The sequence below is a fragment of the Rhamphochromis sp. 'chilingali' genome, assembly GCF_963969265.1.
Source record: "Rhamphochromis sp. 'chilingali' genome assembly, chromosome: 14".
In the NCBI taxonomy this organism is placed as follows: domain Eukaryota; kingdom Metazoa; phylum Chordata; class Actinopteri; order Cichliformes; family Cichlidae; genus Rhamphochromis; species Rhamphochromis sp. 'chilingali'.
In genome coordinates, this window is record NC_137941.1 from 1,994,490 (window position 1) to 2,009,630 (window position 15,141).

Genomic DNA, 15,141 nt, shown 5'->3' on the forward strand with positions numbered 1-15,141 from the left:
ACAGATTACAGAGTACTCCCCGTCAGTCTGTCCATCCTTGCAAACAGACTGCCAGCAAATTCAGCTGTTGTGTTCACGATCCTCAGGTTTTGGCCTCTTGGTATCGTTGGTACCCCGAGCACATTACAAGCTGGTTTGTCTCACTGTGGATTTTTGGTTTAACTGGTTCGCTGCTTGATTGTTAAACTTGGATACAGCAGGAAAGATCTTGTCGTGAAGATACTGGATCTGTTCCTCTTCAGTTTGCAGTTTCTCAAACTCAAAGTAAGGGATCTGTTAGAGCGACGAGACGAGGAAGAAAATAAATACAGATCAGCTTTGACATTTTTGACCAACACAATAAATATAAAACTTTAAAGATATGATGTTAACATGCCAAAAAGAGAATTTAACAGTTCATTTCAATGAGCAACAATAGCATTAAGTTTAAGTTGGTCCTCTCAGTTTACAAAGAAGAAACTTCTAACCACAAAACAAAACTCTTACATTTTCTATCCGGTTGCAACCGTTCAGTTTCACGAGTATCTTCTGGGGTTTTTCACACTTACCTCCACCAGCTCCACGCCCATCCTCTGCAGGTGTCGTCTCTTTGTGACTTCCTTCCCCAGCAGGTGTCGTGTGTTGGTGCAGAAACGGTTTGGATCATCCAAACACAACACAACTCTACACGCGCACAACACATGAAGAAAAGCTTAATTACTCACTTAATTGTCGTTTTAAACAAAACAGGGCTTCACATTTTCAGCTGATTCAAAATCTAAAGCATGTTTAAGCCTCACAGGTTGGAGGCACATTTTCTTACAATTTATTGGAAATTTGTTGAAACGCTCAGAGCCAGATCAGTTCTTACCTCTTGTAAGTGTGATCCCACTGAGACGGAGGCAGAACAAATCCACTCTCATCCAGGCAAATCTCCACATCTTAACAAAAAGGAAGAAATGGAAAAAACGAACTTCTCGTCACAACACGATCTATTCCAGCACGCAGGTAATACACTCACGGGCTACAGCTCTTATCTCACATATCTAATCAGCCAATCACATGGTAGCACCTCAGTGCTTTCAGGCTTACAGACAACTGCTGAAGTTCAAACTGAGCATCAGAATGAGAAAGAAAGGTGAGCCAAGGAGCTTTGGAGGTGTTATGTTGCTGGGGGCAGACGTGCTGCTCTGAGTATTTTCTATTATACATTTTCTCATCTCTAGTGTTTACAGAGGGAGGTTTGAAATAGAGGAGGGCGGAGGAGGGCGGAGCAGGTCTCTGCGTAAATATGTTTTATTGATATCAGGGGAGAATAACACGACTGCTCCTGGTTTACAGGAAGGCATAACTAACTCAAATAACCACTCATTCCAACCAAGGTGATCATCTCTGTGAAACCTGGAAGCTGATGGGCTTCAGCACCAGGAGACCAGACTGAGGGCCTCTCCTGTGAGAAACACAGGGCTGAGTTTGTTGAGTTTCTGCTACAACATCCAGAAATTTGAGTAAAGAACATGAAAGCATAGATCCGTCCTGCCTTTTATCAACTGTTCAGCCTGCTGGTGGCGGTGTAGTGGTGTGGGGTGTGTTTAAGTACCAACTGAACATCGTTTAAATGCCACAGCTTAGCCGAGCATTGTTGCTGACCTTGTCCATCCATTTATGACCACAGTGTACTATCTCCTCATGGCTGCTTCCAGCAGGATACAGGATACAAAGCTCAAATCATCTCAGACACGATGATGAGTTCACTTTACTAAAAAGGCCTCCAGTCTCACAGAGAGCCTTTGGGATGTGACAGATTGGCAGATTGGCATCAAGGACGTGCAGCTAAATGTTCAGCAGCTGTGTGGTGCTCACATGGTGACCAAAATCTCTGAGGAAACTTTCCAGCACGAGGGGGCCAACCCAGACTGTACCTAACAAAATGTCCAGTGAGCGTGTAATAAGCATGAAAGTCAAATACCTGAGCTGCAGGTACTGTGATGATGTGTCACGTGTCCTGTTGTAGCTTACCTATAGTGTATCCACCATGAATCATTCTGGTGGAGTAAAATGTGCCCCCCAGCAGCTGTGCTAGAGGACCTTTGACCTGTTTGTATAAAAGACGTTCCATTGGTGTCTCAAAGGCCTGGCCTGCTGAGGAAAACCTCTTCACGTGAAGAAAGAAGGGCAGTCTGGGACCCTGGCGAGGAGAGCAGTAAAGACAAATCACTCCTGTTATCGAGGAGCCAACGCCTTCTTTTTGTTTTCGAGTTAAATGAGAGCGTTGTGGTTATAATTCACCTCTGACAGTCAGAACTCGTGTTTACAGTATGAAAAATTATAACCCTGTTCACAGATTCTTACCCAGTAGTATGTGCACTCTAACATGGTGGAGAGGTGGAGCTGTGTCAGCTGCCCCAGTGTGTTTTTGTCCAGTGGCTCCCCCTGTGCTGCAGGACACAGAGAGCTTACATCAGAGACACCGCGTAGCCTTGTGGGTAAATACAAAGTCCATGCAGTTATATGTGCAATATATTCTTGTACTGTAAAGAAGTTGTTTTCTATTTTTTGACAGCTAGCAGAGAAACTAAGATCCATCCATTTTCTTCCACTTGTCTGATTCAAAGCTGGGCTGGAGCCTATCCCAGCGTGCATGAACCATTTACACCTACAGCCAATTTAGAATGAACCTAACAAGCATCAGGTGGTTCAGACTGTGGGAGGAAGCCGGAGAGCAGAAACTCCACAGACACGGTGAGAACATACAAACTCTGTGAGCTGACGGTGTAACCATCACACCACGGTGCTGGGGGCGATCGTGGCTCAAGAGTTGGGCGTTCGTCTTGTAATCGGAAGGTTGCCGGTTCGAGCCCCGGCTCCGACAGTCTTGGTCGTTGTGTCCTTGGGCAAGACACTTCACCTACCGCCTACTGGTGGCGCCAGTGTCCGGCAGTCTCGCCTCTGTCAGTGCGCCCCAGGCCGGCTGTGGCTACACTGTAGCTGCCATCACCAGTGTGTGAATGGGTGGATGATTGTGTATAGCTTTGGGGTCCTTAGGACCAAGTAAAGCGCTATACAAATACAGACCATTTACCATAGCTGACACCTAACAGATACTTCTGCACTAAAATAAAGTGACAGCAACAAGTGAAAATGTTAGATTAAGGAAACAGAAGAGTGTTTCTCAGCCAGTGTTTAAGCAGCAAATAACAGACATCATCCCTCTCAGACAGGAAATATGGAAACACCCAAAAATGAACAGTGACAGACTTTTTCCTCTCCTCCTGCTTTTCACAGTCTGAAATAAAAGCCCGACGCGTACCTTGCAGCTTCTGTAGAAAGTGTGGGCTGAATACTTTGGTCATGTAGTTGAGAGGGAAGCGTTCCAGGTGGATGCAGGCGTGCATCACGTCAACCAGCGAGCGAGGCTGGAACTGTGAAAACCTCTCTGACAAGATGCTCTCCAGCTTCTTAAACATCTGGCTGGAGCACTGATGAGGAACAGAGCAGTGACACATTACAGCAGATTTGTAATAAATATGCAAAACATATGATCTGTTTATAAACTCTGAGAATATGAGAAAACCTTCACCTGTGGTAGGTAGTTGAGCCTCCCCATCGCAACAATTTGTTTGGCTATCTGAAGGGTGGTGTGGTTCTCAGCGTGGCGTACAAAGTTTTCAGCCACAGCCTCAAAGAGTGGCTCAGAACGGCACCTCATCTGCACACAATACTCCACGATGGCACCGATCAGCTCTGGATCGCACTTCTCCAGCCTCCCTGAGACAGAATGAAAACTTATTTTCTGGTCTTTTATTTTTTAATACACAAATAGTGAAATCTGATCAGAACAGTCACAGACGCACTGACTTAAGTGTATAATAAAACTATAAAAAACACACCTGGCAAGTGTTTCTCCATAGCCACCACGAGCTCTCCATCATGCTGTTCCAGAGTCATTAAAGCAGTGAGTACCTTCATGATTTCATCATCACGAAAAGCTTTAAAGACCCGCGATGCCCTGTGACTCAGCCTCAGCACCAGGGAAACAGCCTGTGAAACAAGTATTATATGTTCTCACGTTACTTCGTGTAAAAGCATTAAATATTATTATTATTATTGTGGTTCTTAAATGACAGAGATTAAAATTTGTGGATGTTTAAGTGACAGCTGGTTTGTCATCACGAATCAAAGACAATCAAGGACGATGCTGCTGCTGTGTCTACCTGTGTCTGCTGTAACTTCAACAAGGACTGCAGAATATCACTGACTTGACCGGCTTTCAGCCGGTGGACCAGCCTTCGTGTGTCTGTGTGCAAAGCAGACAGGATTCGGGTCTGCTGCTGGCTGGCAGGCTCACAAAACCGCGTCAGCAGGGAGTAGACCATGACAGCCTCACTGGGAGAGACGACATCCTCCTCCACAGCAGCGCACACACAGTCCAACACCTCTGTCAGCACGCGTGACCGGCGGCCTTCCAGGGCGCACACCACCTCACCCAGGCGGCAGAGTTGTGCCACCCCGATGTCCCTGTTGGAGAGCAACTCCAGGCACTCATTCATCAGTGTGAGGACTGGAGGGCTGTGGGCTTCCAGGCCAAACTCAACACATGCTCCAAGTAAAGAGGCCAGCCCCTCTGCCCTGTCACTGCGGGGGAAAGCTTGCAGCCTGGAGCACAGTTCAGCGATGACATCCTCTTCAAACAGAGACTGAATATCGAAGAGAGCAGCTGCTTTACTCTGTGGTTTGGTATATGGGATGTACGGAGAGAGGGCTGCTCCTGGTGCCTTTTGAGGTGCTGTGCGTCTTCCAGTCCGGTCCCAGCTCGGTCCAGTATCTCTTTTCCTCAGTAGTGGAACCGCAGCTTCGCTCATCAGCTTCAAGTCTGTGCCGCGCGTAATTTGGAGACATCGCGCTGTGTTGCTGCCAAACTCCACACTTGTGCGTTTTCGCACTGAACCACAATTTAGAGGAAAAGGTGAGGCCGCCCTGACAGAGGCCAAGAGGCACATCAAGGACTTCATTTCCCCCCGAAAGATCCTGAGTCAGAAAACCAAAGAAACCCCTCTGTCAGTACAGATGACAACTTCGACACTCAACACAAAGTCATTATTGACCTGACGGGCGAATCTACTGACGGGAAAAACATCAGCGCAAACTCTCAGAGCAACTGCAGAAAAAACAGCAAAGTTAAAAGTTTTCAAAGAGTCATAAAATGTGTTCACTCTGCTGTGAGACGTGCTACAGAAACGAAATCCCTCCTGCTTTCTGTCTGATTGCTGATTACATACCGTCAGTCAGGACCACAGGCTGCTCCTGCTGCATGTTACAGAACTCCCCTTCAGTGTTTGGTAATGAGGTTGTGTAAGGTGCCATGTCTTTGCATGTGCTGCCACACCGTAGTCACACCATGTACTGCACGCTGACTGCACGGTACATACTCATATCGCCGGGTTAGTGGAAATCTGGCGGGGGACGTCCTCCCACAGGAAATTCATGAGCTGTGGCTGGCCGTCTACCCGTGGACACGTCCCAACCTGTCAGAAGATTTTATTCTGATATTTAACAACTGACCAACAAATCTGTGTCTGCTTGGAAGCACTTGTTAGTGTTGTTTCCTATAAACGTTTTTTGAAGTCTGAGATCCGTTAAAAGGTCTTACTGACTGAAATTCTTCACAGTCTTAAAGAAAATGACAAATTCACTTAAATTCACGGGGTGAATAAAATGTGAGATTCTGGTCTCAGACTCTTAGTTCCTCTGACATCTTGAATTATTTCTAATTTAGAAAATGCTTAAAATAACTGACTTTGGCCCAAAGCCTTTGATACATGTTACTTATTGTTCGAAATTATGGCAATTTTATCACAGTCAGCATAAAGGAACACACACACACACACACACACACACACACACACACACACACACACACACACACACACACACACACACACACACACACACAATTATGACCTCAGGTCAGAGCAGCGTTCAGGGCCAGGGTGAAAGCGCCCCCAGGACACAGATCTAATTCTGGGGTCAGTTAAGAGGTCCACAGCTGATGACCGGAGAGGTGTGACTGGGCTATAGACACTGAGCAAGTTAGCGAGGTGCTGGAAGCCAAACCACTGAGAGCTTTACGACCTAACAGAAGGATTTTAAAAGTAATTGTGCGTCGAGCTGGGAGCCAAAGAAGTGACTTCAGTACTGCAGTACTGTGGTCACATGTCTGTGTAGGTGTGAGGACTCTGGCTGCTGCAGGTGATTTGGATCATCCAGCAAACAGAGTCAGCTGTTTGCTTTAGGTCAGGATGCGTGGGTCGGTCTAAGATGACGTCATAAGTTCAGTTTCTCCCGGAGCACGATTCATACAGTTGTGTTTCTATTCGCTGACGCACAGGTATAACACGCACTGTGTAGCGTGCTAATGCAGAGCTAAACAGTGGAAGCTGTCTGATGATCATCTTGGGGAAATATTACTGTTATTTTACCCAGAGAGATTTAACAAATAAAGTGTTATTAGGCTCAGATACCCGGGTGTTTTTTTTACAACAGTGGCCTTTACTAGGGTGACCATAGTTTGATTTCCAAAAAAGAGGACACTTGGCTCAGTCATGATGAAGAACTTTAACAATACTGTTTGCTTAAAGAAACCTTAACACATTTAAACAAGTCAACAAGGGCACAAAAACCCAACTCAAAACCCTCTGGAATTAAATAATGGTACAGAAATAAGGCTTCATCATCTTTATAAGAAAAATTACCGGGACCGTACGAGGGAAATTTATTTTTGCAGTTTATCTGAAAAGCTCCACTTGCGCTTTGACGACTTTTAAACATCATCAGGGGCGCGCTGTCTGTCCGGTCTGTGAGTCTGTGAGGGGTCAGAACGATGACAATGAGACCAAACAGACCGAATTAACCCTGCTGCTGACTCTTGTCTCCACAAGATGGCACCATGCACAAAGAAACTGACCCCAAAGTCTGAGTTTGTGTGGAGAGTTTCGTTCAGTCACACAGCAGCATATGCTGTGCCTGAAATTAGAGCATGAATTAAACTGAAAGTCTCTGCATTTCTGAACTTGTAATAATATTTGCAACAAATTGTTGTTAATTTTCTTGTTAGTGTATTTTTTTTTCTGACATCTGATCTGTTTGAGAAGTTCAACATGAGGATGTGCGTCTTAAGAAAAAGTTTGTGAGTGGTTTAATAAGGCAGAACAAAAAATCATTTGTGTCTCTATCTTCAAGGCAATCTGTGTGTGTGTGTGTGTGTGTGTATGTGTGCGCGCGTGCGTGCATGCGTATGTGTGTGTATGTGTGCGTGTGTGCGTGCGTGTGTGTGTGAGAGGGAGTAAAACCCATCTGGCTGGTCCTTCTATCTCTTTGCAAACAGGCAGCAATACCACAGGCCCTGTGGACACGAGCTGGACGAAGAAGAAAGAGCCAGAAGACCCGGAGCTTTCAAATGGTGAGGAGGGCAGAGCAGATAAGATCTGCTATAATAAAGTTACTGTTCTGCCAGTAATGCTGATGAATCACAGTGAACAGTCACTGAGACTCTCTGTGTTTGTCGTGTTTTGTAAAAAAGTGAAAGACTGAATTCACATTCGAAAAGTTTTTATTTCTTATGAAAATCTTGATGAAAAAACTAAACTGTAGGTCGTCTTTGCAACAGCAGCAGCAAAATATCTGGAGGAGGAGACGCCGGTGATCCAACTCATTTCATCATATAAACCACAATCTTACAACCAATGACTGCGTTAAAGATTCAGAGACAGAAACGTCCTTGTGCTTCAGAGTGAAACTGCCAAAAGTGTTGGAAACTTCTAAAACCGTGTTCACGCAGTGGGACCACATGCCACCACACACATTCATCTGCTCCATCCGTGTACCCACAAATGCACATTGTATGGGAATAGAATCCCTCAATGTGTTGACCAAATCTAATCTAATAATCAAAGTTCAGCAATGATGTTATCATTACTCACAAATGGATGTGACGCATTTGGAGAGCATATACTCTCTCCCAGTCTTACCGGAGTTCTGCTGTTATTGGATTAAAAAGAACACAGTCCAAATGGTTATCCTCCAGCAAATTAGGAAAGTTTAGTAGTTCTTCATATCTATAATCAGCTGCATGGAATTTATTATAATACATTCAGAGGCCCATTTCTGGGGATTAAAGTACTTTGAGATGTAAAAATAGATTAAAAAGATCACTTTAGCTGTTGGACAAATTTATCAGACCATAAAAACAAGAAAACAAAAGTATTTTGGGAAAAATAAAAAGTCTATTTTTATTAATTATACCTGGATTTTGTTGAGAAGTCTGAAAACAATCAAGCTACTAAATGTCAATTAAACAAGTGTAATCTTAGTCTAAAAATAAACATGTTTTACTTTTTCTTCAGCTTTTTGTGAGATGCTTGTTTAAAAATTAATAACAATAACTGATTAAAAAGGTTGAGCAAACCGGTGGATTAAAACCTACAGAAACTGAAAATGAAATGTTAGTTCAGGGCAGCTGTGACATAATCCTGACAATGTGCGGTGGTCTGAATGTGTACAGCGCTGTATGGGTGGTAAGGTGCAGGATAACGCCGTCATCCTGCACGACTGAGGAACATAGTGAACCGCAGATGACGAAAGCTCACATCTGGCTTCCTAAAGGTGGATTAATTCAGCCACAAGCCTACCAAAATAAAATCTAGTCTCCTTAGACTTTCAAAGTAAAGTCATCATCATGAGGCAGTCCTCCTCCCTCAGGACTCTGTGGAGGCATCTGGAGGACAAGTGTTCATCTACTGGTCAGAAGGTCAGTGGTTCGATTCCTGCAGCCCACGTGCAAAATACCGAATCCCGATGCTTCCTGTGGAGTGAGTTTGTGATAGAACCAAGTTTTATTCTGAGCAGAGAATAAAACTGTGTCATCATCAAACCAAAGCAGGTGCAGCAATTTCTATTTAAACAAAAGTCATTTAAATTACTTGCATCATTCTCCATCCATCCATCCATTTTCATCCGCTTTGTCCGGGGCCGGGTCGCGGGGGCAGCAGCCTAAGCAAAGAGGCCCAGACCTCCCTCTCCCCAGCCACCTCCTCCAGCTTATCCGGGGGAATACCAAGGCGTTCCCAGGCCAGCCGAGAGATATAATCTCTCCAGCGTGTCCTGGGTCTGCCCCGGGGCCTCCTCCCGGTGGGACATGCCTGGAACACCTCACCCAGGAGGCGCCCAGGGGGCATCCTTGTCAGATGCCCGAACCACCTCAGCTGGCTCCTTTCGATGTGGAGCAGCAGCTGCTCTACTCTGAGCCCCTCCCGGATGGCCGAACTTCTCACCCTATCTCTAAGGGAGAGGCCAGCCACCCTTGGGAGGAAGCTCATTTCTGCCGCTTGTATCCGCGATCTCGTTCTTTCGGTCACTACCCACAGCTCGTGGCCATAGGTGAGGGTAGGGACGTAGATCGACCGGTAAATTGAGAGCTTCGCTTTTACACTCAGCTCCCTCTTCACCACGACGGACCGGTGCAGCGTCCGCATTACTGCAGCTGCAGCCCCAATCCGTCTGTCGATCTCCGGCTCCCTTCTCCCATCACTCGCTAACAAGACCCCGAGATACTTGAACTCCTCCACTTGGGGCAGGAACTCATCCCCGACCCGGAGTGGGCACTCCACCCTTTTCCGGCTGAGAACCATGGCTTCAGATTTGGAGGTGCTGATCCTCATTCCCGCTGCTTCACACTCGGCTGCGAACCGTTCCAGTGCGAGCTGGAGGCCCTCACCCGATGAAGCCAACAGAACCACATCATCTGCAAAAATCAGAGATGAGATTCTGAGGCCACCAAAGCGAAAGCCCTCCGCCACTTGGCATCATTCTCCAGTATTTGTATAACTTCACCAGATAAAAGGACATCAACCCTGTTTTCACTTGTAAATGCTATAACTGCTTTGATTGCTCATACCGAGGCTGCCGGCTCTGGATGGCTTTAGCCTCGTTAGCGTCTTTGAAATGTCTGTGAGTAGCAGGCTGAAGGTGATTTAGTGTCTGATTAGAAAAGGTCATTACCTGCTTACTCGAACCACAAGTCAAACCCATCACCATCAGTTCTGCAGATTTATAGATGATTCTTCCAGATAGCTGGGAGATCCAAGTGTCTGCAAACTGTTATGATCCAAATAATGTGTCAAATTATGACAGAGTTACGGAGCTGACACTTGGCAAACACTAAATTATACAGCTTTTGTTGACTGATCGTAGACAGGGTTTACTTTCATTACTTGCTCTAACAAGAACATTTTGCATAACTTCAGTTCTTTCCTCTCTGAAAACAGACTTTCTGCTCCTGGACATGTAAAATCATGTGGCAGCAGGAGGTATTAATATTTTATACTACAATCTCTCTCACACTTTCAGTGTGTGTGTGTGTGTGTGTGTGTGTGTGTGCCAGTTATGAAGGAATTTCATGAACATGCCTTTCTCCTGGGGATTCCAGGGATGACTGTGGTTTGTTTTAAAAAGGTTAGGACCATCATGTGTTTCTTATTTAGACCTAATTCTTGTTGTCAAATAAAATATTAGTCCCTGTGGGATTTCAAATCATTTTTCGGTCATAATCACCCGGGAATGTGTTTCTGGGGACGAGCTTTGTGAGCAAGGTATTTTTCTCTGGAAAAACAAAAGGGTACACGTGTGGCACGCAGAAAGGAAAAAAGGGAAGGAAAAAAAGAATCACATCCAGAGATAGGTGGTGCATTCTGGCAGACAGTAGGAATCTATTTCACGCCCAAATGAAAGCAGTGTCAGAGGGGGAATGTGTGTGTAGCATGTGCATGAGAGGTGTGGCAGGGCAGGGGTTAGGCCTGTTAGCTTGTCCTAGGTGGAGAAGGGTGGGAGGGAACACTTCATAATCGAGACCAATGTTCTTTTACTTCAATTGATGACAGACCACAGGGAAAAACACAGCTCGATGCACACACTTTTCCATTTAGCATTGTTTCTGTTCTGATGATCCTTGTAGGACACAATAATACGACACAGCAACCCAGTCACAAACATCTACGAGTCCGTGCACGAGGCATCCAGCACAGAGACGAGTCAAACACCCACGCAGGCAAAGCTGCTGTGATGTTTAGCAAGTACGATGTTTGCAAAGTTTAAGCCAGTTAGCATGTAAGCATGATAATACTTGCTCAGTACAGTCTCATAGTGCTGTGGGGGCATCCGAGCCGTACACTGGAGGAAACTTTCATTCTGGACAACAGTTGTAGCTTGAACTTCCTCAAAGTTTACTATGGCAACAACGGTTGTAACTGCTGTTTGTTTCTCATGTAATCTCCAGGGAGTCGTTGAAATGAAACGTAAATTTAACGAATATTTAGATGAATCAGAGCCGGCTGTTGAACAAAACTAATCTAATAGGTCTGATCTTTGAACAGCTATTCAAAGATCAGACCTATTAGATTAGTTTTGTTCCAGCTGTTCATATGTATCAGTGTGATGTGCGGTGAAATAACAACGCACAGTGTTGGAGTTTGGGGTCAACAGAGGAAGCATCGGGACACCTAAAGACGTTTGGCCTACGACGCTGAGTCAGACGCCCATCGTGTCACCAGTAAATGCCTGCCTCCACTCTGCCACTCGGTTGTTCCCCAACTGCAAAATATCTTGTACAACAAAACTCATGTTATAAGTTTAATGTAATGACTAAAAAATGCACTGCTGGCAGCTTTTAGTGAAGCTCCTGTATCTATCAGGGCGTTCTCCATTGTAACACTGATCTAAGTCCCTACAGATGTATAATACATGCTGGAAGGACATGTCGCATATCTCCATACTGAGCTATGTGATTAAGATGAAACAGGGAGTGAACTACTGAGATGATGCCAGCCCGAGGAAAGATGGAGAGCAGAGTCGACTCAAACTAGAGAGCAGCGTCGACTCTGTTGGTGAGCATCTGTGTAAGTGTCTTTGTGCCGAACCCTTGCTGTAAAACTAACAAGCAGAGATAAGAGAAACATCGGTAGCCTAGTCACCAGAAATCCCTGTTATCCAGTGTCTGCCAAAGCTTACATGTTGTTGGACGGATTAAATATTGAGCAGGCAGTCACATGACTTCACTCTATTTTAGGTTAAAACATTGGTTTCGCTGAACTGTAGTTCTGCTGAAATGACCCGTTTTCCATGTCAACTCTATATGCACATCTGTAAGGGGTGAAACACAGAACTTCAAAATACCAGAAATTATTCAAACAAGGTCACTAGAGGTCACTTCAAGGAGGTCAGAGGGCTTTGGCCGAGCCCGTAGCAGTTAAAAGAGACAGACGTGTCAATGCTACACATCATGTACAATATGAATCTACTGTATGTGGGCTGAAGGCCATCTGGTTGGGGGCTGTGCAGTGTCTCCTCCCAGCAGGCAGCTAAAGCTGAGCCAAGACCCCAGGCCCAACACCCTGCTGGACTTTGAAATCAGATCTTTATTGTCCATAAAGCCTCAGCCAAGTATGAAGAATCAGCCCTCCCTAACAAAACACACTTATCCAGCAGAGCGAGGGGCAAGATGAGAGAGAAAGTGGGGCAGAGAGAGTGTGTAAGGTGGGTGAGATAACACCCAGTATAAAGCACAGTTCAATTGGCATGCTTAAGCTCGCAACTATGCTGCAGTTATTTATAGATCATTGAGAGATAACTCAATTTTCATAACTTTCTAATTTTGTTGTGGTTGGTTCCAGCCGGCATATCAATGCAGCACTCTCCACGCAGCACAGCTCTGTCTGCTAAAACATCACACCATGTTCTGTTCCTGCCACTGGAGGCCAATTATCTGCTTCAGCGTGACTATGTGTTATGTGAGCTCCACAACCGAGAGGAACGAGGCAATGGAGACACGAAGCCTTACAGCTCAGCTAATGATAAACAAAACTTTCTGCAATCCGTATACGTTTGTCACTCCACCGGCAGACACCTTTCAGTTACAATAAAGCAATGAAAAAATACTGTTGCTTTGGTTAGATGCATTCAACTCTTTTCTTTGTGTAAGTAACAAGTTTAAACAGTTAGAGGTGCCAACATATCACTTCTGAGGAGTTGTGGATGCCAGAAAACACGGATAACATCAGGCCGAGCGAGGCCAGGATGTGAGACAGAAGCTGAACGGATCAGTCAACAAAGTCCGTTTTGAACATTGTCTCAACAGTTAGAAAAACATCATTAGCTGTGCAAGAAGGCTGAATCAAATTAACACTAAGTTCCTGCTAATCTAATATTGCCCTAAGGTATTCTTCACACTGGTTTGCTGCGCTGCTGTTTGTACCAACTTGCTTTTTCCACTGCAAATCACTATCACGTCATATGAACTGTCAACCCAGCGGAATAAGTTTGAAGTGTCTGCCTGTTACCTCAGAATGGCTTCACAGACACGATGGTTTGATCCACCGTGGAGAAACAGACTGTTGTAGACCAGTAGCCTGCAAACATACTGGTGCAGCTTTACTGTGAGTTATCAGAATATCAGAGCTGTTATCACAGATCTGAATTTTTGATGCAATGCATCATGTCTGACAATAACAGCGCTGTCTGGAAAGGAGAATCACAAAGGTTCATCGCTGAAGCAAACTGAACCCAGGTTGCACTGATCTGATCGTGCATGTAATCAATAACCCACTCTGACTATAAAGCGGCAGAGGGAATGACCAGCTTGAGGTCATCACTTGGAAGCCATAAGCATGAAAATCTTCACCATCACTAAATTGCACCTGACAGATTTTGGCACAATCTCAGCCAAAGTTATTGGGAGGACAGTCTACTGCTGAAGGAACCCGAGAGACATTTCTGACCCACTTTGGGCATCTACAGTTTTGAGGAATCCATCTTCATCTGCTCTCTCTCTCTCCATCAGTGATGGGATTACAGTATGAACCGGCAACGGCGTCTGAACCCAATCAATATGAGTTAAAAATCAACTGGAGCTGTATTTACTAGACAACTTTCTCGTTTAATTTTCTTCATCGGACAGAAGCCAGTGCAAATTTCTTAATGTGTTATTAAATGTCTATTTCCATTGCCGACTATTATTAAATAACTACAAAGAGAAAGGGAGCATGACTAAAACTGCTGCAGAACAAATGTGTGCAATGTTCATTCTGCATTTCCAGATGTTTGCTGTGTGAACATTAAGAATATTAAAACAGTCACAGTGAAACTTATCTATTGTGAGTTAATCCATCTGATCTTTTAATTAATAACGTGTTGATGGGCTCTGATTTTGTGCAGCTTTTCATATTTATAGATGAATACTAAATTCTAGCAAAGCGTAAATGCAGTTTCTGGGCTTTTGCATTTGGACCTGTAATCATTAAAACATTTAATATCAAAGCAAAACCGCATCTGTACATCACTTGCACATCAGCACAGTTTTAGCAGTTTAAACGGCTTCAAATGTGGGTGATGAGTCCCTCTAAGATTACATTTTCAGCAGTGTTCGCACACTGAGACTGTGTGGAAAATCATATGAAATTACTTTGATGAATTTGAACGTTCATTCTTTTTTTATTCCTTTTTTAGAAGAAAAAATCACGTCAGATTGAAATTTTGAGGAAAATGAGGAATAAATTCCACAAAGGACGGTGTGCAATATAAACGCAAATGAAATGCACTGATGTGTTCTGATGTGTGTTGTAGTCGAAGCTTTACAGCACTTGCAAAGTTTCCACTATTTTTGCCCCTTTGAGCCAGACTCGTTTGCAGACTGCGGTCGTAACATTATGAGTAAAATATGAATTTGGGTTATTGTTACAATCCAACGCGCAGCTGCTTGAGTAGCGTCCGTGGTGGCATTGAGAGTGTGGGTTATGGTCTGTGGAAGGACAGAGGTACGTGTCAGGTTGATTTAGTCCGTGTTTAACTTGTGACTGATTGCATCACTGCAGTGGAACAAAGTCAGGTGTGAGGGCAGCACACTGGTGTTGAATTTCAATGGATATGCCCTTGGCCAGATAGGTGATCACACATGCAAGTACCTACAAATATACACAATATTAAAAATAACTTCCAACGTGCGACATGTGTTTCGTTTTTAAAGTCTTTGCTTTAAACGATTCTTAAATATGAAAGTGTGAATTTAACGCGTATAACCTTTTGGCACAAGCATCAAAGCAGTGCCATCGCACCTGT

At 44.5% G+C, this 15,141-nt stretch overlaps 1 protein-coding gene across 2 annotated transcripts; it reads right to left on the bottom strand.

Annotated features, from left to right (window-relative positions):
• Window positions 1–99: 99 nt before the first annotated feature.
• LOC308410387 (FAST kinase domain-containing protein 3, mitochondrial-like) lies at window positions 100–5,377 on the bottom strand. 2 transcript variants are annotated; one of them, XM_080903686.1, is made up of 10 exons: window positions 5,259–5,377; window positions 4,194–5,007; window positions 3,870–4,020; window positions 3,560–3,747; window positions 3,290–3,458; window positions 2,332–2,417; window positions 1,999–2,167; window positions 851–920; window positions 549–663; window positions 100–273 (listed from the first exon to the last, which is right to left on the bottom strand). In XM_080903686.1, the coding sequence occupies exons 2-10, from the start codon at window positions 4,989–4,991 to the stop codon at window positions 124–126; spliced, it is 1,896 nt and encodes a 631-aa protein (XP_080759812.1). In that variant the 5' UTR covers window positions 4,992–5,007; window positions 5,259–5,377; the 3' UTR covers window positions 100–123. The 2 variants fall into 2 exon arrangements, with proteins under 2 accessions (XP_080759812.1, XP_080759813.1); XM_080903687.1 differs by lacking the exon at window positions 5,259–5,377 and having other exon boundaries at window positions 4,194–5,088.
• Window positions 5,378–15,141: the final 9,764 nt, after the last annotated feature.

What these genes read in the sequence shown, in the direction of transcription:
- LOC308410387 (XM_080903686.1), bottom strand. Translation starts at nt 4,991, where the DNA reads ATGAAGTCCTTGATGTGCCTCTTGGCCTCTGTCAGGGCGGCCTCACCT. An exon ending in TGAAGTTACAGCAGACACAG is followed by an intron (nt 4,021 to 4,193) that starts GTAGACACAGCA and finishes CTTGTTTCACAG; the next exon opens with GCTGTTTCCCTGGTGCTGAG. An exon ending in TGGGCGTGGAGCTGGTGGAG is followed by an intron (nt 274 to 548) that starts GTAAGTGTGAAA and finishes TCGCTCTAACAG; the next exon opens with ATCCCTTACTTTGAGTTTGA.